General features: G+C 53.8%; 10 protein-coding genes across 10 annotated transcripts; 4 read left to right on the forward strand and 6 right to left on the reverse strand.

The window, feature by feature from the left end:
• Window positions 1–1,278: 1,278 nt before the first annotated feature.
• On the forward strand, window positions 1,279–1,829 carry NCS57_01110700 (Transcription elongation factor 1-like protein; the record flags this gene model as incomplete). The annotated part of the gene is made up of 4 exons (XM_053060829.1): window positions 1,279–1,323; window positions 1,380–1,518; window positions 1,573–1,620; window positions 1,681–1,829. The coding sequence occupies 4 exons, from the start codon at window positions 1,279–1,281 to the stop codon at window positions 1,827–1,829; spliced, it is 381 nt and encodes a 126-aa protein (XP_052909215.1).
• A 111-nt stretch (window positions 1,830–1,940) lies between these two features.
• Window positions 1,941–2,906, reverse strand: NCS57_01110800 (Uracil phosphoribosyltransferase; the record flags this gene model as incomplete). The annotated part of the gene is made up of 5 exons (XM_053060830.1): window positions 1,941–1,992; window positions 2,039–2,055; window positions 2,113–2,267; window positions 2,340–2,698; window positions 2,752–2,906. 5 exons carry the CDS (start codon window positions 2,904–2,906, stop codon window positions 1,941–1,943), a joined length of 738 nt encoding a protein of 245 aa, XP_052909216.1.
• An 818-nt stretch (window positions 2,907–3,724) lies between these two features.
• NCS57_01110900 (WAPL domain-containing protein) lies at window positions 3,725–6,148 on the forward strand (the record flags this gene model as incomplete). The annotated part of the gene is made up of 2 exons (XM_053060831.1): window positions 3,725–5,851; window positions 5,906–6,148. The coding sequence occupies 2 exons, from the start codon at window positions 3,725–3,727 to the stop codon at window positions 6,146–6,148; spliced, it is 2,370 nt and encodes a 789-aa protein (XP_052909217.1).
• Window positions 6,149–6,887: 739 nt separating this feature from the next.
• NCS57_01111000 (uncharacterized protein) lies at window positions 6,888–7,617 on the forward strand (the record flags this gene model as incomplete). Its single annotated transcript, XM_053060832.1, has 3 exons — window positions 6,888–6,939; window positions 7,036–7,304; window positions 7,378–7,617. The coding sequence occupies 3 exons, from the start codon at window positions 6,888–6,890 to the stop codon at window positions 7,615–7,617; spliced, it is 561 nt and encodes a 186-aa protein (XP_052909218.1).
• Window positions 7,618–8,893: 1,276 nt separating this feature from the next.
• NCS57_01111100 (uncharacterized protein) lies at window positions 8,894–10,760 on the forward strand (the record flags this gene model as incomplete). The annotated part of the gene is made up of 9 exons (XM_053060833.1): window positions 8,894–8,971; window positions 9,069–9,539; window positions 9,594–9,684; window positions 9,735–9,839; window positions 9,900–10,111; window positions 10,164–10,195; window positions 10,246–10,397; window positions 10,451–10,661; window positions 10,733–10,760. 9 exons carry the CDS (start codon window positions 8,894–8,896, stop codon window positions 10,758–10,760), a joined length of 1,380 nt encoding a protein of 459 aa, XP_052909219.1.
• A 29-nt stretch (window positions 10,761–10,789) lies between these two features.
• On the reverse strand, window positions 10,790–11,688 carry NCS57_01111200 (Inosine triphosphate pyrophosphatase; the record flags this gene model as incomplete). Its single annotated transcript, XM_053060834.1, has 6 exons — window positions 11,461–11,688; window positions 11,331–11,404; window positions 11,120–11,264; window positions 11,031–11,067; window positions 10,947–10,980; window positions 10,790–10,883 (listed from the first exon to the last, which is right to left on the reverse strand). The coding sequence occupies exons 1-6, from the start codon at window positions 11,629–11,631 to the stop codon at window positions 10,790–10,792; spliced, it is 555 nt and encodes a 184-aa protein (XP_052909220.1). The 5' UTR covers window positions 11,632–11,688.
• A 272-nt stretch (window positions 11,689–11,960) lies between these two features.
• Window positions 11,961–12,694, reverse strand: NCS57_01111300 (Adenylate kinase isoenzyme 6-like protein; the record flags this gene model as incomplete). The annotated part of the gene is made up of 3 exons (XM_053060835.1): window positions 12,482–12,694; window positions 12,258–12,403; window positions 11,961–12,156 (listed from the first exon to the last, which is right to left on the reverse strand). The coding sequence occupies exons 1-3, from the start codon at window positions 12,662–12,664 to the stop codon at window positions 11,961–11,963; spliced, it is 525 nt and encodes a 174-aa protein (XP_052909221.1). The 5' UTR covers window positions 12,665–12,694.
• Window positions 12,695–13,172: 478 nt separating this feature from the next.
• Window positions 13,173–18,292, reverse strand: NCS57_01111400 (uncharacterized protein; the record flags this gene model as incomplete). Its single annotated transcript, XM_053060836.1, has 7 exons — window positions 13,173–13,321; window positions 13,378–13,592; window positions 13,647–13,720; window positions 13,772–17,618; window positions 17,674–17,863; window positions 17,933–18,065; window positions 18,158–18,292. The coding sequence occupies 7 exons, from the start codon at window positions 18,290–18,292 to the stop codon at window positions 13,173–13,175; spliced, it is 4,743 nt and encodes a 1,580-aa protein (XP_052909222.1).
• A 2,392-nt stretch (window positions 18,293–20,684) lies between these two features.
• On the reverse strand, window positions 20,685–22,476 carry NCS57_01111500 (Phosphoglycerate dehydrogenase; the record flags this gene model as incomplete). Its single annotated transcript, XM_053060837.1, has 6 exons — window positions 20,685–20,713; window positions 20,767–20,950; window positions 21,007–21,116; window positions 21,169–21,648; window positions 21,703–22,010; window positions 22,166–22,476. The coding sequence occupies 6 exons, from the start codon at window positions 22,474–22,476 to the stop codon at window positions 20,685–20,687; spliced, it is 1,422 nt and encodes a 473-aa protein (XP_052909223.1).
• Window positions 22,477–24,477: 2,001 nt separating this feature from the next.
• NCS57_01111600 (uncharacterized protein) lies at window positions 24,478–25,983 on the reverse strand (the record flags this gene model as incomplete). The annotated part of the gene is made up of 5 exons (XM_053060838.1): window positions 24,478–24,528; window positions 24,580–24,908; window positions 24,972–25,685; window positions 25,763–25,842; window positions 25,937–25,983. The coding sequence occupies 5 exons, from the start codon at window positions 25,981–25,983 to the stop codon at window positions 24,478–24,480; spliced, it is 1,221 nt and encodes a 406-aa protein (XP_052909224.1).
• Window positions 25,984–26,873: the final 890 nt, after the last annotated feature.

A 26,873-nucleotide genomic window follows, 5' to 3' on the forward strand; every position in this document is an offset into this window, starting at 1 on the left:
GATAATAGAAACTGCTGCTGGGAGTATATCTCTAGGGTAGTTCCAGGAGGTTCACGGAGTGGAGTTGTAGGTACTGATTGAATGCGACGAGAGGCAAAAAGATGGGGTGAGGAAATTGAGGATCGAGGGGATTCAATAAAGAAAAGAAAAGAGAAGTAGATCGGAAGACGAGGAAGGGGGGAGAAAAGAGAAGAGGGACAAGAAGAGCGGTCGGCGGAACACAAGGTAACACCTACCGAGACAGTTTCATGACCACGGACGACATGACTGAAAGCGACATCCTCTTATCCCCCCCGACCGCCCCGATGCCTCACGTAATACATAATGAGGCGTAGGTATCAAGCAGGAACCCATCGACCTTGCCTCATCTGTCGTATCAGGGTCACCAGACCTCGTGGGAAGGTCCCCTGTAGAATCATAACTTTCACTTATCGGGCCGCCATGAAGGGGCTAGCATGAACTGTCAGGCATTCAGGAGGGGAGCTCTCCCAACAAGGAGAAGTCATGATAGCCAGTCGCTGGTTTCTTTGACGGGAAGCTTGCATCTAGCTCCTCACTATTCGCTGATAAGAGGCCACATGATAAGACGGCACATTGAAACTCTCAAGCCTCGTCCCCACCGGCGGCCGGCGGAGCTACCCCGCCAAATCGGAGAGGAGCCCCTTGCGTCCAGCCGCCGGCGCCGGCGACCTTAGCCCAGGCAGGCCCGTTGCTCGACGAACGTCATCTCTCTCTGGATGACACTGAAAAGGCAACACGGCAGGGGCCACAAGTTTGCTGTTTGTTGGGCGCCTCTCTTGGCTTTTCCTGTGTGTCTCAAGCCAACGTCTTCCATTCATACTGCATGTCTTTGAACAAAGAGACGCACCGTTACCGCCGTGCCTACCCTGCTATGTATCCAGGCATCATCCTCCTTGCCCATCCATCCAGCCTGTTTGATAAGGATAAACTAGCTTACCTGGGCAGCTGGACGGAACCCGGCGTAGGAGATCTCAGAGGCCGGAGGTCGCCGGGAGGCGGGGGCGGGGCTCTTCGGTGTGTCTCCCCCGCTTGATGCATGCGCTATGAGCACACCTGCCGTCGATGCCACTTTCCAGTTCTCAGTGACCGTGAATAAAGACCCGAGCACGTGCGACAGAAATCAGGCTGCTGATAAGATAACGCACCAACACCCCTGGCGCGTTTGTTTCTTGCGACAGTCCCAAGCTTAACATCAGCAATATTGGTGGCATCTTTTTCGCATTCTTCGACCCGGATCGCGACCCCGAAAAAACCACCATGGGAAAGCGCAAGTCGTCTAAAAAGCCTATGGGGCCCAAGAAGGTTTGTAGTTTACACACAGCGGTCCTCAAGACCCTCCGCGCTCACGCTAAAGCCAGTCCGACCCCCTGCCTACAACTTTCGCATGCCTTTTCTGCAACCACGAGAACTCGGTCTCTGTCAAGCTTGACAAGAAGGCTGGCGTTGGCCAGCTTGACTGCCGTATCTGCGGACAAAAATTCCAGTGTGCCGTCAACTGTACGATACAGCCATCTCAAGCCTCGGGCGCATCAGCCACTAACTTTGCGACAGACCTCTCCGCTGCAGTCGACGTCTACGGCGAGTGGGTTGATGCAGCCGGTACGCCCTCCAATATCCCGATGCCTTATGATGCGAGAAGGTGCTAACTAATTTGATTAGACTCGGTAGCCAAGGGGGAGAGCGCGGACGCCGGTTACACCGGAACCTCTCGCGGTGCAGGATCTGGACGTGCCGCGGGCGGCCGGTCAGCGGTCGATAACGATGAAGACGATAGACGGTCCTACGAGGGCGAGTATGATGATTATTGAACGTTTCTATGCGCCCTATTTCAATACCAAGACATACGTCACTCAATAACCGACAACCTCCCTCCATGCGCTTGCGACACAAACGAACACATGACCTCCTCGATGGTTCTCTCAAATGGTGTAAAAACGGTCGCCAAAGTCTCCCAAACCAGGAACGATATAGCTGTTGGAAGGTCAGCATGTGCATTGACTTGTTTGAGTCTTCATACTTTTTCTCGTCAAGGCCCTGTGGATGTTGGTCAGCCAGTGGTTTCATGCGATGTGTGCAAGCGAAATGACGAACCTGGTCGATGAAAGCTGTCACGACCCTCAAGCGGGGGAACTTGGCAGAGAAGCTCTTGACACCCTCGGGGCTTGCAATCAAGTTGAGGAACAGGATGTGCTCCTCCGGCACGCCTCGCGCCTTGAGGACCTGAACCGCCATGGTCGCCGAGCCGCCTGTTTCATTTGGTCAACATATTTGCCTGCGTGAAGAGGATAAACCGTAGAGCGGAAAGGAGAATCGAGTACCTGTAGCGAACATGGGATCCAGGAGAAGCACCCATCTCTGGGCAATGTCCTCGGGTAGCTTGTCGTAAAACAACTTGGGCTGCGCCGTCTCCTCGTCCCGCTGGATCAGAATCTTGCCAATGCGAACGGAGCGGCAGCAGTCTCGGAGACCCTGCTCCATAGCCTCGCCAGCTCTCATGATGGACACGCCGCAAATCTTGCCTTGGAACATGAGACCGTTGTAGGTGCGACCCACGGGTGTGGTGACGGTGTGCTCAATCACGGGCAGGTGGTTGAGACCCTCCTCGACCAGTAGTCGAATGATGCGGTTCGAGTAAAAGATGAAGTCTGCTCGGTCTGTTTCCTTGCTGCGAATCATCCTAGACATTCTCAGCTCCGTGATGTGGTGACCTAACTGGGATCTGAGACGTACGACAGGAGAGCAATGAGCTGAGGGGTCTGAGGCAGGACATGGACATTGTCGAGGTTGACATTGACGGAGACGGTCGCGTTAGGCTTCTGCTGGTGATCACGGTATTCAGGGCCAACGCCAGTCGTGGGAGCCTCCTGGGTCGTCTTGTCCGTCATGTTAGCGGTTTGGAACTGACGTCGGTATTTGGAGTAAGCGGTTGATAGTAGGAGAGGGATTCAGAGCTGCCACAGAGCTTTGGTGGGACAAGTGGGGTTATGATTTTGAAGTTAAGGCGTCGAGTGTTGTGTGTCTATTCAAGAAACCAAGAATGAATAAGAAGATTGAGCTTGTGGGAGAGGAATTATCTTTCATATGAACCTTCGAGGATAAGAGTCTGGAGCCCTGCATTGCCCGCCATTTCGAAGCCACCTGCATATGCGCAAAACGGGGTCCGCAGAGACATGGGCAACACGCGGGGGATTCCAATGGCGATGCGACGAGGCCGGAGTCGACCGCGTCGCATTGATAACAGTGGAGATGGCGCCTGGTACTTCTGCGTTCGCACCGAGACCACTACGCAACAGGTACTCGTCGGTACTTTGTCTGTCAGTGACAAGTCAGAGTCGAAGGGCTGGTTATTTTATTTTTGGCACTTGCAATATTCACACTAAAGGCCTGGCGTCGCTATCCGTAGAGCCGCAACGTTTCAACGTTAACAACTGCCCTCACGTTACAGGACCCTTTGAGGCGCACTCAATCAACCCGAGCACCTCCCCCAGAACAACTTCCTCCTGTCATCCCACTGCAAGCACCCGAGCTTGCAGAAACCCGTGCCTACCCGCCTCCTTCCTTTGTGTTCAAATCGTACTCTGGCAATCATCGACTCCCTTGTTCGACTGGCCATCTCGCATCACGTCGCCTCGCCCAGGCCCTAGGTATATGGCTTAATCCCATCCCAGCCTCCGTCACCGTCGTCTCAAACGACACGGTCGCGATGGCATCGCGAAATGGCTCAACCGCGCCCACCCCGCGGAAGCTGGTGACGTATGGCAAGCCCTCGCGCAAGAGGCATATGCAGAGTGCGGTGCCGCTGCGAACTGCCGAATTGTACACGACATCATCAAGCCACGTCGAGCCCGCCGAACCTGTCGCAAAACCATCGGTGCCCTCGCTCCCAAGATCAACATCAGATCCATCACCGAGACTCCATGTTAATAGCCGACCGAGCGCGCCCGATGGGTCAAGCCGCGCGAAAGCCGGGGAAGGACAGAAGACGGAGTCGCGAGATGCGACAGACTCGAAGAAGCGAAAGCGCCTTCAAGCTGCGCTTGCAGAGTCGATGGATGATGACGGAGCTCCTTCACCACAGAAGCAACCAAAGCCTACGAAGACGCTTCCACGACATCCGCCAGCCGCGACATCCCAGAACGATGCCAAAACCCCTGGTCTCCCTGGTCGCGAACCCTTGATGAAAAAGAGCCCTAAAGACGCAGGCGCTCGTTCCCGCCTTCTACCTCGAAGCAAGTCTGATATATCAGCAACTAAATCCAGCCTCGGACCGACGCCGATTCCCAAGAACCGCGAGCCAGAAGTGACGAGGCCTAAGAAGCGACGTCCACGATTGATTGATGCGCTTGCCGCCCAACGGCCGGATAGCTCAGATTCCGACGATTCAGCTCCAGAAGTCGACCATCACAGCCCACCATCGCCCGTGTACAGCGGGGCGGCAACGCCTTCGCAGCAATCACAAGATAACTCTCAAACCAACTCCCAATACAATTCTCAAGATGCAGTCATTCGGCCGAGAGCTCGCCCTGCGGGTGTTCAAGGGAGGCGAATAAAGTATACCTATGGACAATCTCGATCGATTCTAAGCGAGTCCTCGAAACTCAGCGAGCCTGGAATGGGGGCAGGCATGGCTACCACAGAAGAAGAGTTGGACGCGTTGCTCGCTTCACCACCCCCACCACCTATAAACCCGGACCCCTTTGATATGAGCGATGACGACCTGGATGAGGACGGAGATGTGCGTCCCGCAATCAAGAGCGTGCACGAGTTGCGGCGAGCGGGAGCGAACAATCGATTCGCCGACGAGATGGAGGATCTGCTCGCGCGGATAGGAACACCTAGCAGTTCTCCCTCAACCATGAGGAGGAATGCGTTACTGGAGCTTGCACAGAAACTACAGAACAAGGACTTCATCGGCCAGTTCCGCGACCATGCCACCCGCGACAAAATTGCTTCCAACATCGGTCAAGAGGAAGATGTGATCAGCGGGTTTGCTCTGACGGCCGTCCTCGTCACGTTTCTAAACTTCAGTGATGCGGCGCATCTCCTGCGACAGCTGGTAGAGGACGGCCTAGGCAAGTTGCTCGGTGTCCTTCTGCATGCATCCGAGGACATTGATGAGATTGTGCAACGAAAAATGAGACTCTCCAAGATGAGCAGAGCTTCTGTCAGCCAAGTCAAGACGCTTCTGATGAAGATGGATATTTGGCAAGGACGTCACCTTCAGGAGCTGTCACCCCAGACGCTTGCTCTGCAGTTGCTGAACATAGTATGTCAGCGCATTGATCCTCTGCAGACTTCAGGGGTCATCAGAGACATTGAAAGCGATCTCACAGTCATCATGGAACGTTGCACAACTGCAGACCCGAGCACCAATGCGGTATTTGCTCTTGTGGTCTCAATTCTGGAGACACAATCAAGCCAAGCTGTGGGCGATGAAGAGGAGGTCTCATGGGTATCTCAGCAGACATCCAAGGTTGCCTGCTTCCTCAACAACAGTCTGCGGCAATGGCCAGAAAAGCCTGGCAGTGTCGAGACTACAACACTCAAACTCTCGATCAACATGTCAAACACGGCACATGGAGCAGCAGCCTTCAACGACGAGGTTCTATTGGCGAGACTTTCCAGCTGCATGCGTGCAGGGTTCAAATCAGCGCTGGATGCATTGAGCAACCGACGCCTACGAGGGGAAACTTATGATGGACTCCTCCTGGTGCTCGGTGTGGCAATCAACATCCTGGAGCATTGCCCGCCTGCTCGCGCTAACATCGCCGGTGAGCCATTGGACGGCCTGGTGACCCTGTACCTACAGAACCAGGCCTCGATGAGCGAGGTAAGCCTTTTCTTCCAGTTCATGTACATGTCGGAGCTAACAAGAGTGATTCAGGCCGACTCTGTGGAAAAGTCACAACTCACTGTGGCTTTCGGGTATCTCGCGGTGCTGCTGGGTTACCTGTCGCTTATAGACTCAGCACGACAACGGTTCGCAGAGCAGGCGGGAAGTGGAGGGATCTCGAGCCTCATCTCATCGATCCAAGAGTTCATCGGAATGTACAGGTCCGTGGACAACAAGGTGACAGAGCTCGAGGGGCTTGTCAATGACCTCCAAATCCGACAACGGATGAAATAGATGATATGGGTTGAGCTGGTGAGCATCCTGGGCGTTATACTAAACTAGAGGCTTTGCTTGTAGGAGAGGGATATAAAGTCCAAAAGGCGACGGATATGTGCTTTGAGAACAACTCTTATGACATACCTGCTTCAAAGTCGATGATGCTACAATGTGAGCTTGATAACCCAACATGAATACCATTTCGTCAGGGAGGCTGATATGCACATATCCGGCTTGGGGGTGACGGATAACCAACCAGTATGCAGCCAGCGAGGAGCACAACTCCCTAACCAGCAATCCCGGAAAGTTTAGGCGTCACCTGCACGGGCCAAAGTTACCTCAGGTATGATGCAAGGGGAGGGGGAGGGGGGGAAGATCCGGTGGGGGGGGTTTAGTTAGCTTGGGACTGGACTGGACGCAAGTCGGTTGAGTCTGTCTGTCTTGTTTGCCCGCGGGTTGCACTGACACTTACACTTGACGTACACCTGAACTTCCAGGCTGTTACACTGGCATCATCCATCCAAACTCCGATCATACATCCCGTCGCCCATCAACTCCCATCCGTTTCGTTTTCGTCCGTAACTGTGACTGCGCCGGCTGTAGGTCTCGGCTTTGTACCGCCACCTGTTCCCTTTTTGGGCTCCCCCAGCATCTTTACCCGGCTCCAAACCAAGCGGCAGTTTCTCCAACTGCCCTTCTCTTGTTCCACTCACTCTCTCGACCTGCGTGTGCGATCGCGACAGGACGCTGTTCCACCATGCCTTCCCCCAAGCAAAGAAAGGTCGCCATTGTCGGCAGCCGCTCCGTCGGTGAGTATTGATTCGTACTGATCCCCCCTCTCGATGTTGGAATTTGCTTCTGCAAGTGTCGGGTGCAGACAGAGCTGACAGAGATGGATCAAACAGGCAAGTCGTCTCTGGCGGTGCGGTTCGTGGACGGTCACTTCGTCGACAGCTACTACCCCACGATCGAGAACACGTTTAGCAAGATGATCAAGTACAAGGGCCAGGACTTTTCTACCGAGATTGTCGACACGGCAGGCCAAGACGAGTACAGCATCTTGAACTCGAAGCATTTTATTGGAATCCACGGGTACATGCTCGTCTACTCGGTATCATCGCTGCCCTCGTTCGAAATGGTGCAGGTCATTCGGGAAAAGATTCTAAACCACCTGGTGAGTGGAGATGTTCACACCTCTGCGACGAGAGCGCACCAGAGAGAGAGAAAGCTGACTGTTCATCGCCTAGGGCACCGAGTCGGTCCCCATCGTCATCGTGGGCAACAAGAGCGATCTGCGACCCGAGCAACGGCAAGTCACCCCCGAGGACGGGCAGAAGCTCGCCGAGAAGATCCAGTGCGGCTGGACCGAGGCGAGCGCGCGGTACAACGAGAACGTGGGCAAGGCCTTTGAGCTCTTGATAGCGCAGATCGAGAAGTCGCAGAACCCCGGCGAAGCGCCTGCGAAGAGCAATTGCGTCCTGATGTGAGGCAATTGCGAAACTCTCTCTTCCCCCCGAAGAAGCCCATTCCACCACCCAGGCGATCACGATCACGATGATGATTCGGAGCCGCGGGGCAAAAACCCAGGCGTCCAAGCCCTGTCCTGTCGTTTCACAGGGTCACAGGGCACAAGGTGGTTCGGGATGGCCAGGACATGGGCTTGATTCAGAGTCCTGTTTATGGCTAAATTCTCCGTGGTGTCAGATTTTGTACGCAGCCATCAACGACTGCCAACTTGTCCTTGTCTTGTCATTTCCTCTCCATGTCTTGTTTTCTGCCATTTTTACAACTAGAGTATACGGTTCAATCAACGGGTTTGGTTTTTTGGGTTTAGAATTTTCTTTCGAAGAATCCATCCCTGCCCTGACTCATGGCCGGGATGATGTCCTGATTCGTGACTGACGCCAGGGAACTTGTTAGCTTGGACATGGGGTTGACAATAGCTGCAGAGGCAGCTCGCAACTACCGAGAAGTGCTATCTGTCTTTTTTTGCACGTCCCCGGTCCCGGGTTAGGTAATTGGTTCCTGATATCTGGCCCGGGCCTTGGTTGTAAAGGCTGAATCTGCTGTTGTTTTCTTGGCGGTCTGCATCAGCAAGTTTTGGGACCATCATGTGAATGCTTGCGATTCCAGGCCAGGCGCAGGCCGCGACCCAACTTGGCCCCATTCGGCCGGTCCCGCTATCGGATCCTTGGTGGCTGCATCGGCCTCGCGTATGCAATTCAGGGTCGTATTAGCACCGGGAGAACGATTCGAGATCCGCGGTCTCGGTCATTGGGTTGCATGCCCATGGAAGAAAAAGTTAGGAATCCGATGCCCTTGTCTTGGCTATTCACCGGTGAAATCCACGGGATTTGCTGTGTCGCCGTAAAATCCGGATATAGAAATTTGTATTGCTGCCATGGAGTTGTCATCTATTGCTTGTGCTGTCACAAGGTACCTATCCAAAGTACCTTGACGCCTAAACTTTGGGCTGAGTGTACTTCGGCCACCGAGACCCTGCGTACAGGTGGTACGTGTGCAGGCATCACAGCCTCAATTTACATCTCACCGCGCATCAGCCCTTTGTCCTCCGTCCTTTATCACGGCCCCTGACGAAAAAAAGAACAAGACACAAAGCAAGAGACTCACTCTCCAGTCGGAGAATAACCAGATTAGACTCCTCATTTTTTCCTTTCTTTCTTTCCTTCCCATGTCCTTACAAGTGATACCCGCCCCTGGCTCATAACACCCATCTCACCAATACCCTCAAACCTCAGCCTGATGCCCAATCCCGACCCTGCCACCGACTGCCCCTTCTGCGGCTTCAAGCCCGAAAGGGGCGAATATGAGCTCCTTCTAGTACGCATGCCTCTTCCCCTTCACACCCCTGAATATTATTGCTTTCTTCACCGCCCCTAAGCAAAAACCCATGGACTAAGAACGCACCTACCCCTAGCACATTGACACTCAGCACCCCGACGATCAGTCCGCCGGCGAGGATCCCGTCCCCTGTCCACAGGATGGCTGCGGTGAACTCGTCTCGACGGATGAGCTAGCGTACCATCTAGGGCTTCACGAGCTCGAGGCCCAGGAGCCAACGCCGGAACCGCCTACCGTGCCCCCCAAGCCCGATGGCGGCGGCGGCGGTTCTAGGAAGCACGAACCGAGAAGGCCGAGGTCCTCCTCCAAGGACAACTCGCGTAAGCACCGGAGTGAGAAAAAGGTCAGTGCCATACAGGCGTGGAAGGATCTATTCTCGGGGACCAGCAGCACCAGTTCCGGACGTGATCGTGGGTCGAGCAGTCGGACACGGCACAAGACAAAGAGGTCTACCGTTGATGGAAGCACGAAGCGCTCTTCAAGTCGGTCTGAGGGTCCTCAGCCAGCAGAGGAGGGAGAGTCAAGTCGAAAGTCCAACCGGTTAGGGGTATGCGGTCTCCTAGTCTTTATGAGTGTGCAGTGGCTGAGACTGACTGGACAGAAATCCGAGCTTGGCCGGTTTGCACACGAGAAACGGATGCCATCCTGGCTCGTAGACCTCCTGCAGGATCAGGGTCAAGTTGTCAACGATGGTATGTGCCACTACTACTGAACTCCTTGCCAGTCTCTTACACGCAATTAGGCGTCTTGCCAGTTCTCAAACAGCTCCTCGAACAGAGCCCTGAAACTCAATACGCATACTTGTGCCACCCTGAGGTACAGCATGTTTCCAAGCTACGACGAGAGGGTAAGCACATTCTCGAGAACCAACCTTTATCAGTAAAGGCAGTCTAACGCGGGCATACAGGTGGCTTCTGTGGTTACAGAAACATCCAGATGCTCATCTCGCACATGATTGGTGCCAAGGCACCAGGTTCGGAGCGCTTCGCTCAAACCTTTCCCTCTGTCTTCCAGATCCAAGATCTCATCGAGAACGCTTGGGACATGGGCATCAATTCCCAAGGTCGCGTGGAGACGGGAGGTGTGAAGGGAACCCGAAAGTACATCGGCACGCCAGAGGTATTCCATTTCAACCCATTGTAGGTGGACTGAGTTGACTTGTAGGAAATAGGCACAAGCTGTCTTTCTAAGCCTGGATATCACGTAAGTCGAGTCGAGAACTGGTTGGGAACTATGACTAACTCGAACTTCAGTTGCTCTGTTCAAGCCTTCAAGGACAAGGAGCGAGGACGGTCCAAATCACGCCTCTTCGAGGCCGTTGAGGGCTACTTCCAGGGCGGCATCAAGAACATAGAAGACAGGATCCGCGTCACAGACCTCCCGCCAATCTACCTGCAACATCCCGGTAATAACAATCTACATCACATACACAAGACGAGCACTAAGTAGCGAGTATAGGACACTCTTTGACCATCGTCGGCATCGAGAAGCAGATGGACGGCCACATGAACCTCCTCGTCTTCGACCCCAGCTTCCGCGACTCATCCAAGATCCGAAGCCTCATTGGCAGAACCGTTCAGCACAAGGCATCCTCAATCGACGAGTCACTGCACCCATATCGCCGCGGAGGACACTACTTCCGCAAGTACAACCAGTTCGAAGTGCTATAGTAAGCTGTCTATATCCCCCTTTTTTTGCATGGAAATCGTGTTGCTCATCTAATTGCGAAAACCCCTCTAGTCTGACAGACTATGCCACCATCCCGTAGTCTCGTGCTTTTTCCATGATCAGGCCCGTTTACTGCTGCTCCTTGAACCAGGCCTGCAGCTTGGCCAGCGCGCGGCTTCGGTGGGAGATCTTGTTCTTTTCAACCTTGTCCATTTCGGCGAACCTGGGGATGTTAGCGAACAAAGCAAGCAATTTTTTTTTTCGTCATATTTGGTTTGGAACGTACGTTTGGCCTTCATATTCAAAGACAGGATCCCATCCTGTTGAAAGTCAGCTTAGAATTATTGCCTCGCTCTATAGAACGCCTCACCAAAGTCATTGGGACCTCGAGCAGGCACAATCTTGCCCTATGGGTACTGTCAGTAGTAAGAAGACGCATAGGATACAGGGGTTCCATACGGGGCAGCGGCCCTGGAAGAGAATGACCTTCTCGCCTGGTCCAGCACAGTAGCCAAACGTGCAGACAGCCTCGGCAGACTTGTCGGTATAAGCAGCCAGGAGGTTGTTCAAGCCCTGGTGACCGATGGTAGCCAAGAACCACTTACTTCACCTATATGTCAGCATGGGGTTCTCCTTAGAAGCAGCTCCAATAAGCCGCTGCACAACATACATGTACACTCCAGGAAGACCGCCTAGCGCCGTGTAGCACAGCGCCGTATCTTCGACCAGCACAGGGCCCTTCACCTACAATTCCAGTTAGACGAGTTGATTATTGCAAATGATATCAATAGAACCCATACCAGCTCAGCAGCCCTGCGGCACTTGGACTCCGAAACCTCCTCAAGCGTGCCCTGCACCTCCTCAAGATCGATAGACTTGCTCGTGACCTCAATCTCCGGCTCGAGGATTGCCTTGACCTCGCGCAGCTTGTTGGCATTGCCAGTAATGAAGTTAACCTTGTGCGCAGCCATTTTAACAGTTTTGAAATCTAGAGACAAATTATGTGCAGATCCTAGAAGGAGTCTCGAGATACTTGGGCTGCGAAAGAGTCAGTAGGTCCCACTGGTCGTGAAAAGATATGCACTTGTCCGGTAATCGGAGAGCACCTTTAGCAGCAAAAACACCATTAGAGAGATCGTGTCAATTCATCGCCTGTTCCAGGGCTTGCATCTAAAAATCTATTTTCACCAACCGAATCCCCTCAAGATCCATCCTCTTTTTCCCAGTGCAAAAACATCTTTTAGCCTCCCGAGCCGCCCCCATTTAATCCTCATTGGTAGTTTTAATCCGTAGTTTGATGTCATTGCTCGCTGTTGTCCTTCTTCCACTGCTTCGTCCAGGCCTCGATGCGATCGACGTTGGTCTCCATCTCATCCGCAGTGTTGCTCGTCAACTCAATGACAATCTCCTCATCAAAAGCCTCGTGCGCCTCCTGTAGCAGCACCTCCATAATCTCAGAGTCGAGGTTTTCCTGGAGCTTAGACTCGGGGTAGTTTCTGTAGAGAGAAACCGTATTAGCCAAGTGATGCTTGCATCTCCCAAGTCTTCATGATCATAGTAAAAGCCTGTGAGTAAGGGGCTGCGTGGAATCGCATACCTCGCCTTGAGACGATCATAGAGCGTCGAAGAGTCGACTCGAAGTACCACGACCAGATCGATCCAGCTCTTGGGGAAAAGATCACAGGCGTGCCAGTCGATGATGCAACCACCAGCCTTGACATCATCCTCAATAGCATCCAGCAGCTATGACACTCCAGCATTAGCCTTGATCTTTGTCTTGCCTCTCCTCAAAACCTCCTAGGAGTGTCTTCCATGTCTCACCTTGTCCTCATCAACGATCCAGCTGTGATACTCGTCACTCCATCCCTCATGGCACTCCTTGTCCTTGACCACTTGGTTGACAGAAAGGTGACGAAGACCAGTCCTTTCCGCCAGACTCTCGCAGTGAGTCGTCTTTCCGACACCGGGCGTCCCCGTAACGATAATATTTGGTGAAGTTCGCATGGTGATTATTGTATTTGTAGCTGAGGTTTCATCTCATTCTGTGGTTGCAGAGATTGATTGGCCTTCAAGATTGGGCATTCTGCTGAATGCATATAGGCGGAATTTTATCATGCACGTATCGAGTCGTGCGGCTCTGTTAGATGAATATCAATCCTCAACTTCAGATCCAAGTCACTCAGGATCAGGAACAATAGTTGAACAGAAAACAACCACAAGATCGATCGCTTCGTACTCTCGTCTCTCGCGCTCTCCAATACAGCCGTATCTCATCTTACAATAGATAGAGCCAAGTCCAGGCCCCTGCCGACTTGCGGAAGGAGGTCACTGATCTCACACTCTGAATACATGACGCCGTCAAGATATGGGAGACAGATGCCCGAGTGCTCCAGTCCCTCCAGATCCCCTACGGCTACACGCCGCCATTAGAAAATTCGACATCGAACACCCTGAAAATGCGGCTTCTATCCCTTATGTGCCTTCGAAATGCCTAACCCAGCTTCATTATCCTCTACTGTTCTACCTCCACCTCATCAACGCCAGCCAGTTCGTCCGGTGCGTCATACTCGTCGCCCTCAGCATAGTCAAACTTCTCCTGCTGAGCGATAGCTTGTGCTGACACAATTTCAGCCAGCCTCTTGAGGCGAGGAGTTTGGAGCCCTGCATATTGAGTTAGTTATGGTCATTTCTCATTTCAAATCATATCGGGAACTTACAAGAAGGAGTATAAGTCTCAAGCGCCGTAATGACTCGGGGTTCAGCGATCTCGTAAGGACCACTGTCGTCCATGTCCACGGCCTGGAGGAGCAGCACGTCGCTCTTCTCAGTTACCCGCGAAGCCACAGCCTTCATGATCTCTCCATTGATCGGCTGCTCGTAATCAGCAACCAGGTACTGGTTGAGGAGCTTCTGGATCTGGTTTGGTGAGAGCCTACGAGTAGTTAGTACCAAGACTCTGCCATGACGACTGGGTTCTGCGACTTACATCCAGCAAATGTCCTGAATGATTTCGATATCATTCAATGTGGCCTTCTTGAGCTGAAGAAGCTTGGTTGCTTGCTATTCGATTGTCAGCACGTTACTCTGCACAACATCAAGAATGATACTCACCATCAGATGCTCCAGCTGAAGCGTGCCTTCGGGCATATCGTGGCTCTTACACCATTCCTCAATGCGCGTGATGTTGTAGTTGATCTGGAGGCCACGCTTCCATGAGAGGAAATTTCGTCGCATGAGGAGGTCGTTGAAAGCCGTCACACCCACCAACCGCAGGAGCTCAGTGATGGTCTGGGTGATGATGGAGTCTTCCAGGTAGTACGCCTTCATCGCGCGGAAGACGCTGTTCAGCAGGCTCAGGAGGTTGTCCATGCTGTACGCTGGTGTTGAGTTAGACTGGAGGAGCTTGCCCAGGAATCGACTGCTCTCGTTGGTAACGAAACCAGGCAAAGACTGGGACTCGATGATAGCCGGGATGATCATCTTGTGCAGCTTCTTCTTCAACACCTTCATCCAAGTGTGGTAGATGTTGAACTCCAGACTCTCGAGGTCGTGCTTGACGATCTCCAGGAGTCGGTCGTACTCATAGTTGTCCGACTTCTGGGCCTCATACCAATCCTCGGCAAGGAACACGAATGACAACATCTCGTGCACGTTGGACAGCCAGAAGGCACCAGGGTTGATGGCCTCGTCGCCATCGTGCTGCATCACCTCCTGCTGGATAGACTGCATCACGTTTGCGAGGAAACGTTCCGACTCCTTGACGAAACCGTTGTTCCACATCTCTGATGTTACCAGGTTGATGAGGTATGAAGGGAAGAGCACCTCCTTGTCCGAAGGTGGAGGGGTGGTGTTGGGAGAGGGGATCTTGAGGTTCTTGATCAAGCCCATTGTTACCTCCTCGTTGAGGCCATCCTCGTCCGCGAGAAGGCCCTCGAGCTCCATTTCGATATTATCGACGCCAGGAAGGAAGGTCGAGCCAGAAAGATTCTGACGATGTGCCGTGCTAGTAACCGCCATGGAGACCGGCCGAGGGTTATAAGTACCGCTAAAGCGATCAAGCTCCCGTGGCTCCGCCCCGGCGCTGCGGCGCTTGGGCTTCTTGGAGGAGACAAGGTTGATAAGCCCAGAGGCTGCCGGAAGTGCAGGTACTGTTCCATTGGCGAGCTCTCCGTTGATGGGAGCGTTCCTCCGAGCCATCTCCAGAGCGTCTCGAAGAGCCTCGAGCTCCTGTCTGAGGCTCATGTTGTCCTTCTCGTGCTGGGTGCTTGTCCTCCTTGCTGTCTCCAGTTCCGAGTTCGTTGTGCGCAGGGACTCCCTCAGCTCCCGTTCCTCCTCTTGCATTCTCTTGATATTCGCCGTTGACTCATCAAAGGCAACCTGGAGCTTCTTCATCTCATCCTCCATTGCTTGCAGTCTGGCGACGGCAATACCGGCTTGGTTCGCTTCTGTCTGAAGCTCCTTCGTTCGGGCTTCCAGAGCGTTGTGGCGGTTCTTCCATGACTTGATCTGTCCCTCGTAGTTCTCCACCTGGGATGCCAGGCTCTTGTTCTTCTCCTTCATCGAGCCCAGAGACTGGGTGAGCTCAACGACCTTGTTTTCAAGCTTGTAGGAAATCTGCTTAAGGTCGCGAGCCTCCTCACGAATCTTCTTGTAATCCTTGCGGGCCTTCCTACCACGCCACAAGCTCTGAATCAACACCACCTTGTTGCGGTATTGTCTCCAAGCCCGCAGCTGTCTTCGTGACCTCCATGATCTCTGGATCACAAGCGCGGCATTACCAAGGCGTGTCTCCATAATGTTCTTTCTCCGAAGGTATCCCTTGGCAGCTGACTCGAAGAGCACCATATCTCTCCTGATGCGCAGGAAGGTCCTGCGCTGCTTCTGACCACGCCAGACACGCTGGATGGAAATGGCAGCCTTGATGGTGCGGAGCTCCATAGCCTGTTTCCTGGCCTTCCAAGCCCTGATAGCAGACTGTGTGCGGATAACTGCCTCACGGGCCTCAAGGTAGCGACGTCGGTAGTACTTGGCCCTCAAGTTCTTCTGAATCATGATAGCACAGTCATTGAGGCGGTTGGTTCGGAGATTCTCGAGGAAGGCAAGCATACCAGCTCGGAAGAAGATCTTGGTGAGACCGAGCTGGTACTTGTCAAGCCCCTTGCTGGTGCTGGTTCCGAGCGCCTTCTTAAGGATGGCATCGGCCATTTCGCGAATCTCGGAGGTCCATTGGTCAGAGCGCACCAGCATGTAGTATCGGAGAGCAAACTCCTCGTAGGTCCATCGAGTTGGGTAACCGGCACAACTAATGCGAACGGTCTCGAGGACACCACAAGCACGGAGCTGGCTGAGAACCATGGGTCCCTCGAACTTCCAGGCTTCCTTGGCCTCGTTAGGCTTGATACATCGGATGTAGTGGACATCGGTGTTGTTGATAGTGCCCATAAGCTCGATCAGCGACGATCGGAAGATACCTCCAAGTGTGGGTTTCCTGTTGACAGCAACGCCGATCTTCCTACCACCGGCGGGCTTAACGGCGTTGGAGGACGATGACGCAACATCCTTTTCTCGCACTGCCGAGGCAGCCTCCAGAACCTTCTTGAGGAAGTCGTTGCTCGAGGCACGCAGGACAGCCATGTGCTCATCAGGGACAGTATCACGGTTCTTCTCGATGAAGCCCTCGGACTCATAGGTGACGTCGATGGCATAATGGCAGACTGTGAAGGCCGACTTGCCGAATCTGGGCTTCTTGTAGAACTTGTGCTTGTCGGTAGAGAAGTTGTGGTGAAGCTTCGTCACAAACTGCTCATCAGAACCCATGGGGAGACGAGACTCTTCGTCAAGCAAGGACAGAATACCCATGCGGCCTTCGATTAGGTCGATACATGGCTGGTTGTCAGAGAAGTCAATAAAGGTCCAATCAATCTGCTCCCTGAGGTACTCTTCTTGCTCAAGCTTGAAAACGTGCTGGTTGAATTCCTGCTGGAGCTTCTCGTTGGCGTAGTTAATACAGAACTGCTCGAACGAGTTCTTGGCGAAGTGCTCGAATCCGTAGATATCCAGGACACCGATGAACGAGGTCACACGGTTCAGGACCTCCTCGGCAGCCAGACTATAGTTAATGATTTCAACCAGCCAGTCAAACAGACTCGAGTAGATGAACTTGGCGACGGAATCTCGGACAACGATAGCCTGAGCCTGGCTCAGGTTCGATGTGATCTTTTCACCACGGGTGACGAGCTGCTTCTTCACGATCCACCGAGCGAACTCCTCCGCCTTGACACCGAGAATGTCGCAAGCACGCTCCAGGGAAGGCTCAGTCGGGGCGAGCACACTGTCGTTACGCGATGCCGTGATCTTGACGTTACCGAGATGCAGCAGACCGGCCAAGAGCTTGAAAATGTCGGCTTGCTGAGCATCCGAGACACCAATGGTAGTCAGAGACTTCTTGGTCGCTTCGAATTCGGCCTTGTCATCTACACCGTCGATGGTTGGGCAGTTTCCTTGGTTCAAGTACTCAAACTGCTCAATAGGCAGAAGGTTGAGCTCTTCCCGTTCCTTGTCCGAAGCGCCAGCGACAAGCTGGTAGAAAATGTGGTAGTTTCGCTCCTTGAGAGGCTGGAACACGAGTCGTGAACGCTCGAGAAGATAAGTTCTGATCTTAGCACCGATAATATTTGTCTTGTCGTCGAACATGATCTCAATGTACTTTCCGAATCGAGACGAGTTGTCGTTTCGGGTGGTCTTGGCGTTACCGAACGCTTCCATGATGGGGTTGGTCGCGAGAATCTGCTCCTCGGTTTCGCTCATGGTTTCACCTCGCTTGGAGCGCGCGCCAGGGTTGTCGGGAGACTCTCTGGTAGCAAAGTAACGCATGATGTACTTGGCACTGACAGTCTTTCCAGCACCAGACTCTCCCGACACGACAATGGTCTGGTTCTTCTTGTCCCGAATCATGTCACTAGATCCAGAGTCAATCGCTGTACAAATAGGCTTGATGGTGGGGCAGATCTTACATGAAGGCTTCCTCGGCAATAGCGAACAAGTGAGGTGCCTGGGTAGCTCGCTGTCTTCCGGCATAGACTTGGACCATGCCAGGAACATAGAGAGAATCGACTCTTGCGAAGGGGTTGGTAGCAATTAGAACGATACCACTGTAGGTGTAGATTTCCTTCTGCAGGTATCGCAGCCTGATTGCTTGCAAGACTGAAGCAAGACGTCAGCATCAGCATTTCCAGTCCCACCGCGCAAATTCCGGTTCGGGGTCCAACGTACCAGCAGGCTCATTGAGATGGGAAAGATTTGTAAGATCATCGCTGGCTTCGAGGACGGTGGGGTTCATCAGAGGCGGCAGAGAGGGATGGTTGCCGCTCTGGAGGGCCTCAACAGTGACCTCGATGTCCTTGGTCTGCGGGGACAAAGATGCGGTCAGCTACTGACTTTGCGGAGATGTACAGAGACAGAGGGAATCATATTAAAGCAGGATATTGAGAAACGAACCTCGCCATTCTCGAACTGAAAGGTGAGCTTGGCCTTGTTGCCATCAATGGTCTTATTGATAAGCTCTGAGGCTACCCATCCCTCAGCGGCATCGGGCTGCCATGCCCTTGTGCCAACCTCGTAGGTCGATGCCATGGAGGCAGTATGACCGGGCGCAAGGCCGGTGTATACAATCCGAGAAGTTGAAGGCGCTTATATCAGAGCGGAGCGGTAGCAGCGGTTCTAAGGGGCGGACGAGGCTAGACGGCGGTGGGAGGCATTCAGTCGCAAATGGGGTCGTTGAGGAAAGGCAGCGCGGCCAGCCGGGAACCAAGGTGTGATATGCAATCGTTGGCTGTGTCGACGATGGCTGAAGGGCGTCTTGCGATCGATGCAAGCTGCAGGTCTGTTGAACGGGCCGTCGAACGTCGTTCAAAAGGTTATGCGCAAGTCGAAGCTGAGTATCGGAGGTCCTCCGTACTCGAAGAACGGAAGCGGAAAGGACCCTGAGGCGGCAAAAAGCAGGAGCTTCTTGTCCCTTTTTTCTTTCCACGCAGCACACAGGAAGCTCGCCGACAAGGGGTCGAGCAAGATGAGTCGCACAAGGCAAGGTAAAGTCAGAGACCTTGGAGAGTCAAAAGTTACGGATGCAGTGATGCCAGCACGCGTTTTGCTCCTGATTGAAAGGGCCGGGCGGCTGCTGCAGCGCACGGGGCACTGGAGAGTGAGAGGAACAGGGGGGCGGGGCAGCATGCGTTAGGGCTCAGATGTACATAGGGGCTCTGAGACAGGTACCACTGCAAGCATTCACAGCCACGCGGTACGCACGCTTCCCCTCCAGAGTACCTTCCGCACTAGGAGGGCCTCCCAGCCTTCAGTTCATGGAAGCTCCTGGAGGTTCAGTGGATTAGGGGCTTAAGGACAGTCCCGCGGGCCAATGAGGGGCCGACCCGTCCGCGTCTTTTGGCTTTGTCTGGTCTCTTCTTGGTCTGGGGTGAGGACAAGCGAGACAAATGCATTTTTCCGATCATCAACGGCGCAAGCGGTGTCGGCACTGTGCTATAGCGAGGCGGTGGAGGGGAAGGGGACTGACAGTCGGTGAGCTTTCGAGAGCGTCTTTCTTGGTCATGTTCCGACCCAGAACAAGCAGACAGCCCTGGAGCGACGGGGAATAGGAGCAAGAGACTTGAGTGAGTGACTGGGGATCAGAGCTGAACCGTCTTGCCGCAAACCCCTTAACTTTGACGATCAAACACCTCAACTCCGTAATTAGAACGGCATTGTCCCGCCTACTGCTTCACTTGCAGAACTGATTCCGCCCTTGATGAGAGGCTTGCAGCCAAGCAGCATACAGTACTCCGTACTCCATCGATACTTGGTCCTTGGCCCGACATTGCAGGACACTTACAGAAAGAACTTCTCATCTTAAAGGGGGATGCCAATTCTAAAATACCGGGGAAAAGATGATCAAGCCCCCAGTCAGCTTCAGATACAACTCCAACCCCAGCCAACAACCATCCCATCCCCACGTGTACGTACCACAGACGGCTTCATAACCCGAAACACCCTCGTCCTCCTGGAGAAACGGTCCAAGAAACTCAACCAACTTGTTGTTGCTCCCAACCCCCAGCAAGGCGCAAACATCCTTCTTTCCCTCCCCCGGAGAAAGCCCGTCGCGTTCGTCCGGTTCTCGACCGGTCCGGCTGACACGCATCCATCCTCTTGCACCTCAGTTGCTGCCCCCAAAAGCCCGTCATCCACCGGCTTATCCGCAGCCATCCACGCCTATGCAATGCATCTCGCATCGCATCCCCAACACTCAGTTAGCCCCTGACGTCAAGCAAACTCAGTCTGCCTGAGCAAGGCAGAACTACCGTGTCTGCATCTCACCAACAAGCAGCTTGAGCCGTGCTTATCTTGTAAGCCAGAGCCTTCTTGATTCACTATTGGATCACACATCTCCAGAGCCAAGAACCACTTCCACAGAGGCCAACAGAAAAGATATGGGTCCTTAACATGTCTCACTTTGATCCGGATTGGTCCTATTTTGGTATTTCTAAGCTTGTGTTGAAGTCGTCTGCTCCATTCAAGGCCGCTAAATCCATGTCTTTTCCCATATACCCCGTACAGTGCTACCGGCTCGCCCAGCCAGTCGATTCGGGGCTTCATTCCTGTATCACCAGCCCCTAGCACCAACCGCAAAAACAATAACTACATCCCCCTTTTGTTCCCTGACCGGATACATACAGTCCGCCACAGGGCAGAGTCCATCTCTTCCGTCTTGCGCAGCGTTTCCTACCGGTCCACGATCTCCAGGTCGTGAGCTGAGTTGAGCATTCCATGGCTCGGTCCTCATTCAAGTATTCAATGCATTAATGCGTCAGTGACGATTCTGGGGATGGAGACGGGCCAGAAAGGCTGGGCCGCCCCCTTTATTTCCCCTTTCTCCATGCCTAATGACCAGTGCGTCGTTGGTCCCATCGCTTTTCTTTTGTTTCAAGGGTAAGGGTTGAACCTCACAACCACCATGCGGCCTCTGCTTCATTATTTAATACAGGACACGGGTCATGATGCGAGCTGTGCATGCATTAGTTTAACGTCTTGGCTTTGTTTTTCTGCGCTTGACTTACAGCTGAGAGCCTCGAGGCTGTCAAAGATATCCTTGATCTGCTCATACTTGACGCTGCTAACGTCGGCCATGAGGTAAGCCACATCGCCTCTGCTGTCAGAGATCTGCTTGTCGACGTTGTGGTCGCCAAGAATCTCGTTGACCTTTCGGAGCACACCGGGGACGTTTCGGTGAATGAAAATGACCTGCAATGCGTGTCAGAATATTCCGATACTTCCAAGTGACACAAAGGCAAACTTACACGAGCGGTGTCGGACTCGTCCAGAGTCAAAGAGCGCATCTGCACCTCAGGAACGTTGACGCTGCCCAGAGTGATACCCTGGTTGATGTAGCGCACCAAAGCCTCGCTGACTATTAAAAGAGTTAGTCGTGTTTCATCAGGATTTCTGCAAGGTGAACCTACCCTCGATACCAATGGCACGCTGAGCCTCCTCAGTGCTGCCACCAATGTGGGGGGTCAGGATGAGGTTCTTGAGGCTCCTCAGGTCCTCGCCCCAGGTGTTGAGATCGTTGGTGAAGTAGTCGCCGTTAGCGGCGGGCTCTTGAGGGAAAACATCGATGGCGGCGCCAGCAATCTTGCCGGTGCGGCTAGCCTTGATGAGGGCGGGAATATCGACAACGCTGCCGCGGCTAGCATTGATGAGGTAGGCGCCGGTCTTCATTTGATCGAACTGGGGGCCCGAGATCATGTTGCGGGTCTCGGGCAGATCGGGGACGTGCAGACTGACAAAGTCGGCCTCCTGGAGGAGCTTCTCGAGGGTCGGGACTTGGCTAGCGGTTCCCAGAGCCATCAGGGTCACCACATCGTAGTAGATGACATTCATGCCCATGGCCTCAGCCAGGACGGACAGCTGAGAGCCAATGTGACCGTAACCAACAATACCTGCGGGCCGTTAGCATTGACCTCCAAGCTCATGGTTCATGGTATAATACGCACCCAGAGTCTTTCCGCGAATCTCCCAGCACTTGGCGCTGACCTTGTTCCAGGTTCCACGGTGCATCTCATTGGATCGATCGCCGAGCTGACGAGCGAGGGTGATGATTTCGGCAATGACAAGCTCGGCGACACTGCGAGAGTTGGCGAAGGGAGAGTTGAAGACGGCGATACCATGGCGGGCAGCGTAATCGAGGTCGACCTGGTTAGTACCAATACAGAAGCAGCCGATGACGAGCAGGTTCTTGGCCTCGCGGAGGACCTTCTCGGTGAGCTTCGTCTTGGAACGGATACCGATGACTTGGACTTCACTGTCGCAATCGTTACGTTAGCACAAATGGCGGGGTAAATGAGATTATGAGGGAGCTCAAAGCGAGGGGCATGTGAAGCTTGGTGACAATGGAGGGGCAATGTTGTCGCAGCAGAAAAAAAAAGTTGGAAATGGCGGGGCATTGCATCAACATACCGAATCTTCTCAATGAGCTGGTCCTCGGGCAAAGAGGTCTTGATAGCCTCGACCTGGTAGCCCTGGGCCCTCAGGATCTCCTGTCCGGTGACATTGACGTTCTCGAGAAGCAGGATCTTGATATCCTGGGAGTTGAAAGGCTTGAGAACCTTGGGGGCGCCACGGCTGGGGAGGTTGGCAGCCCAGCTAGGAGGAGGAGAGTGGAAAGAAGCGACTGGGGAGGTGGAAAGGTTCTGGTCCCAGCTGTGGGAGACTTCGCGCTGAGCAGCAGCGGAGAGGCTGCCAGCAATATTTTGAGGAGCAGGCGTCATGATGGTGTGTGGTTGTTTTGTTGGAGTAGAATGGAGGGGCAGATGGCGGCGGGGTGGTCGGAGGACGCGGAGGATGTTTTATCGAGAAACACGAGAAAGGTAAAGACAAGCCGCTTGCTGTTGTTGGAACCACGAGGGAATTACAATGCGGTTATTTTGGGGGTGCGAGAAAATGGTCAGAGACAAAGGGAGGGGCCCAATTGTATTTATGATGCGGCAAACGTTCTACTCCAAGCGCAAAGGCTATGATGACTCGTCCGCTTCCGCTGGCTTGGTGGACACAGCTACGTACGTCGCTCTTCCATCCAATGTATAAAATGTACCTTGACTTTGGATATCGGCCCGGGCAATTCACTGCCGTCCACCTGCGACGGGCCGGACCCAGCTTCAGAATCCACGTGTAGAGAGCTTCTACCGAGTTCCGATACCTGAGTCATCCAGAATTGATGCCATCGTTGCCGAATCAGAGCGCAATTCGCACTCGGTCAGAGAGAAGACGGGATCAGGGTACCCTTGCAACTCTAGGTCACTCTTGGTGAAACTACATGAACTCGAAGCGGCTGAGTGGGAGGGAAAAGTTCGGGTACAAGGCGAAGGGAGCAGAAAAAACTTTTTCCCCCGTTCTCGGCCGCGGCCAAGTTACCTGTCGTTCGACCTTGAGGATCCCGTCGAGGCAACGAGTTAGAAGCCTCGTCCCAGTGACTCCCCGCTAGCAAATTCCTGGGACTGACTGGACGCGCTTAGACGAGCCCAGCCCTGAAAGGGAGCCCCGTTGCAAGACGGGTTCCCACATTATAAAAAATCGCCGCAGCATCCTTTGACCCTTGGCCGAGACGGGTAATGCCACCATGCCGTCATGCAATGGCGTCAATCTCTGCATTTGCCGGCGGCGCATGGTGGTCGGTTGCTGGGCGATGCGTTGCCGCTTCCAGAAGTCCCGCGTCAGCGAAGTCGAATCTCGGAGCAGGATATGCAGCTCGGCGGCGGAGGCGGCGGTGATGGGCGGGGGATACACGGACATCACCCCGGAGCTTGCAGTACCTTGCATCGTGACCTCCGAATGGTTCCCCGGTTGATGAGTGTATAATGTCGACGGCAGTTGTCATTCCCGGCCCCTGTTGATGGCTCTCGGTGCTTGGTCCATTATGAATCCATCGGCGAAACATTGTATTTCGCCGTCTGCTTGTGGTAGCCTTACCCTATATGTGTAGAGTCGACTCACGGGCAGTCTCTTTTCTGGCGGTAATCGGCCTTCTACCTATGACGGAGGCTATATCTGGACTTCAATGTTTCTTCGCGTGCCAATAGATGTATAGACCATGTGGTGACCCATCATGTCGGTTGTCAATTGCACATATGGTGAAATCCATGGTGTTGATTATCGATCCCCAGAGACTCCACACCGACAACCGCCTCACGTCAACTCCCCTTGTCGTTGTAAACACTCCACCAAGACAGTCACAAGAGACACCAGACATTTCCATACTTGCATCAACATTTTCAGCTTACATTGTGGCAAAACTCATTCTCTATGTATTATGCACCGGAAAACCTTGCACCCTGTAAGAACCATCCGTCACTAACCTTACCTCCATGCCAGGACGAAATTAACATCAGTGTAAGAAAAAATCAGAGACAAGAACCCCGAAAAACGAAGAAAAAAGAGGCTGCCAAAAACAAGGGAAACATGAGATGCGGGCCGACTCTGCCCCTCTGGCTGTCTATGAGATGGTTTCCAGTCCCAGAGTTTTGCTGCGAACTTTGCTGGTTCCTGCAAAAGATGCCTATCAACTGACCATGCTACCCCTTGAAAACGGCACCGGCTGGATCGCCGACCTGCTTCAACCGCTTCCTGTTTCTGTAGCCTTTTCTCCTGTCGTTCGCCGCCCGTCCATTTTCCGAGGTAGATCGGTGGCTTAGATGTAATCCTCAAACCCCACGGGACCCTTTCATGTCATGAGTGTGTGAATGCCTGGCGTCGATTTTTTTTTATCGCTTCGCTCAGCTCTGTTTGCACTCGGCAGCCTCCTGCTTGGGCTTGCCAGACTCGTCCTGCGTACGCTGTTAGCTGCATCATGACATCTCGGATGGGCCGTCACATACATCGTCGTCTGACTCCTCCTCGTCATCGTTCTCCTCGCTCAGGTCATCCTCATCCTCGTCATCATCATCGTCGTCAAAATCGGCACCGTCGAGCTCGTCGTCTGAGATCTCCTCGAAGGCGAGAGCCTCGCCAGTAAACCAATCGATGGCGCGGGGGATCAGCTTCTCCTTGATGTCCTCACCGAGCTGGTAGTCGAGCTCGAGACGCTCCTCGATATCGGACTCGGCATCCTCGTCGTCATCATCGGTAGGAGCCTTGGGTGGCGAGAAGAAGTTGAAGAAGGACTCGGTAGGGACGGTCTTCTTAACGATACGGGTCTGCTTGGTGTCTGAGAAAGGGTTAGTTGAGCTGCTCGGACTGGAAAAAGCGCAGCCGGTAAGCCATCACTCACTCTTGTTCCTCTGCTTCTTGCTCTCAACTCGGACAGTGAGGTCACGGCCGGGCAGCCACTCGATCTTGTCACCCTCAGCATGGTCGTAGATAAAGTCACCACCGTAACCGCTCTCATTCTGGTAGTAGTAGGTCTTGGAAATGGTGGTGTTCTTGAAGTAGTCGTTGGGGGCGAACTCGAAGATGAGGCGGAATCCGGGCTTGTCCAGGTACTCCATGCGGATGTCAGTGAGATGCTTGAGGGCACCCTCATCACGGTCGGTGATCATCTCGGCAAGAGAGATCTGGTTCTTCATGGCAGAGAGCCAGAACTCGGGGATACCAGACACATTGTCGGGGATCTCGGACTTCTGCTCAGGCTTGGGGGCATCACCCTCAGCCTCGGGCTCGTCATCCTCCTCGCCGGCCTTGACCTCTTCCTCGGTGGGCTCAGACTTTCCGTTGACGATGGCGGAACGCTTCTCGTAGAGGGGAGAGAACTTGGCGAAGTACTTCTTCTCGAGCTGAAGCACCTCCTCCTGGAACTCGGCCTCGAGCTTGGAGTGGTCCTTCTGAATGCCCTTGAGGCCAGCGACACGGCGGCGGACGGGAGCGGGCAGGGACTCGATGTAACCCGAAGATTGGCCCACGAGGGAGCCGAGACGACCCTGAATCATCTGGATGAGCTTGGGGTTTTGGGCGAAGACGGAAGCCGCGGCGGCACGGTCCAGATCCTCTATAGCGGGGTCAGAACAAGCTTCTTTGTGGTTTCTCGTTGACCGAGCAGGCGAAAAGTCGCAAAGAGACACTCACCCTCCTTGATACTAGCGACGCCCGGCTGCTGAGCGTGGGAGGAGATGGGAGCGGTGGCAGCGGGAGTGTTCTGAGGCGTACTGAGCGAAGGTGGGGTAGTTAGCATCGTGGTCCGTGAAGCGGCGGGCAAAACATCAATAAAGGATGGCATCTGGAGTCGTAAAAATGACTTACGGAGCCACAGTCTCCTGAGGACGCTTTCCACGAATCGGCTCGGCCATGGTGTCTGATATGAGGGGATCCGAAGATGCGCTTGGGATACGTCTTGGGGGAGACGGAAGATGAGGTTGAGAAGGAGGAAAGGAAGTTGAGGGAGCGACGGCCGTTGACGTTTGCTAAATTTTGGTGGGGGGCGACAAGTTGAAAAAAATTTGGCTGGTAGGTACACAAGCAGCGCTCTCACTTGTTGGGCCGCCCACCAAGCACCAAGCTCAACTGGTCGATCGCCTAAAAAACCCAGACTGTGTGAAAGAGGGGATGCTCTAGCCTTCTGGGAGAGGCGGGAAGAGGGGTGTGGAGCGTGGAGGCGCTGTGAGATAGCGGAGAAGGGAGACAACAGAAGGGAGACTGAGCCACAGAAGGACAGTGCGTGAAGCACAGTAGCCGCACTATTCCCACCGACCGCCCATTTCTGGGACCGAATCGTGTGCCGGGGCCTGTGGCGCATGGCCCGTGATGCACCCCGACTCGCCCATTCGCAGCCCGAGGAAGCACTCGCCACAATCCAGAGAAATTCCAGAAACCCAGATCCCTTCCCTTCCCTTGCCTCTCACTCACCCTCGGGTCAGCCCTTCAGTCACCGGCCCTTCTCTTCCCAGACACCAAGACACTGGAATGGTGGCGCCCCAAACCAGGAACAGCACGCCGTCCCCCGGATTGGATCTCGGACTTCTTCTTTTGTTGACTTCGAGACACCCGGACTCGCCCGATGGAGAACTCGGGATTGTTTGATAACTACGTAGCCCCGTTCCGTAGGTTGCTCACAATCTCGGGAGCGGCATTGGCCTCGAGCAAGCGAAGTTGGGCCCCAAGCAACGGTTCACACGGAGCCGGCTATCAAAAGAAACGCCCAGCCAAGAAAGACAAAAAATGCTGACCCCTTCATTGCCCT

Source organism: Fusarium keratoplasticum, chromosome 9 (assembly GCF_025433545.1).
Source record: "Fusarium keratoplasticum isolate Fu6.1 chromosome 9, whole genome shotgun sequence".
NCBI lineage: Eukaryota > Fungi > Ascomycota > Sordariomycetes > Hypocreales > Nectriaceae > Fusarium > Fusarium keratoplasticum.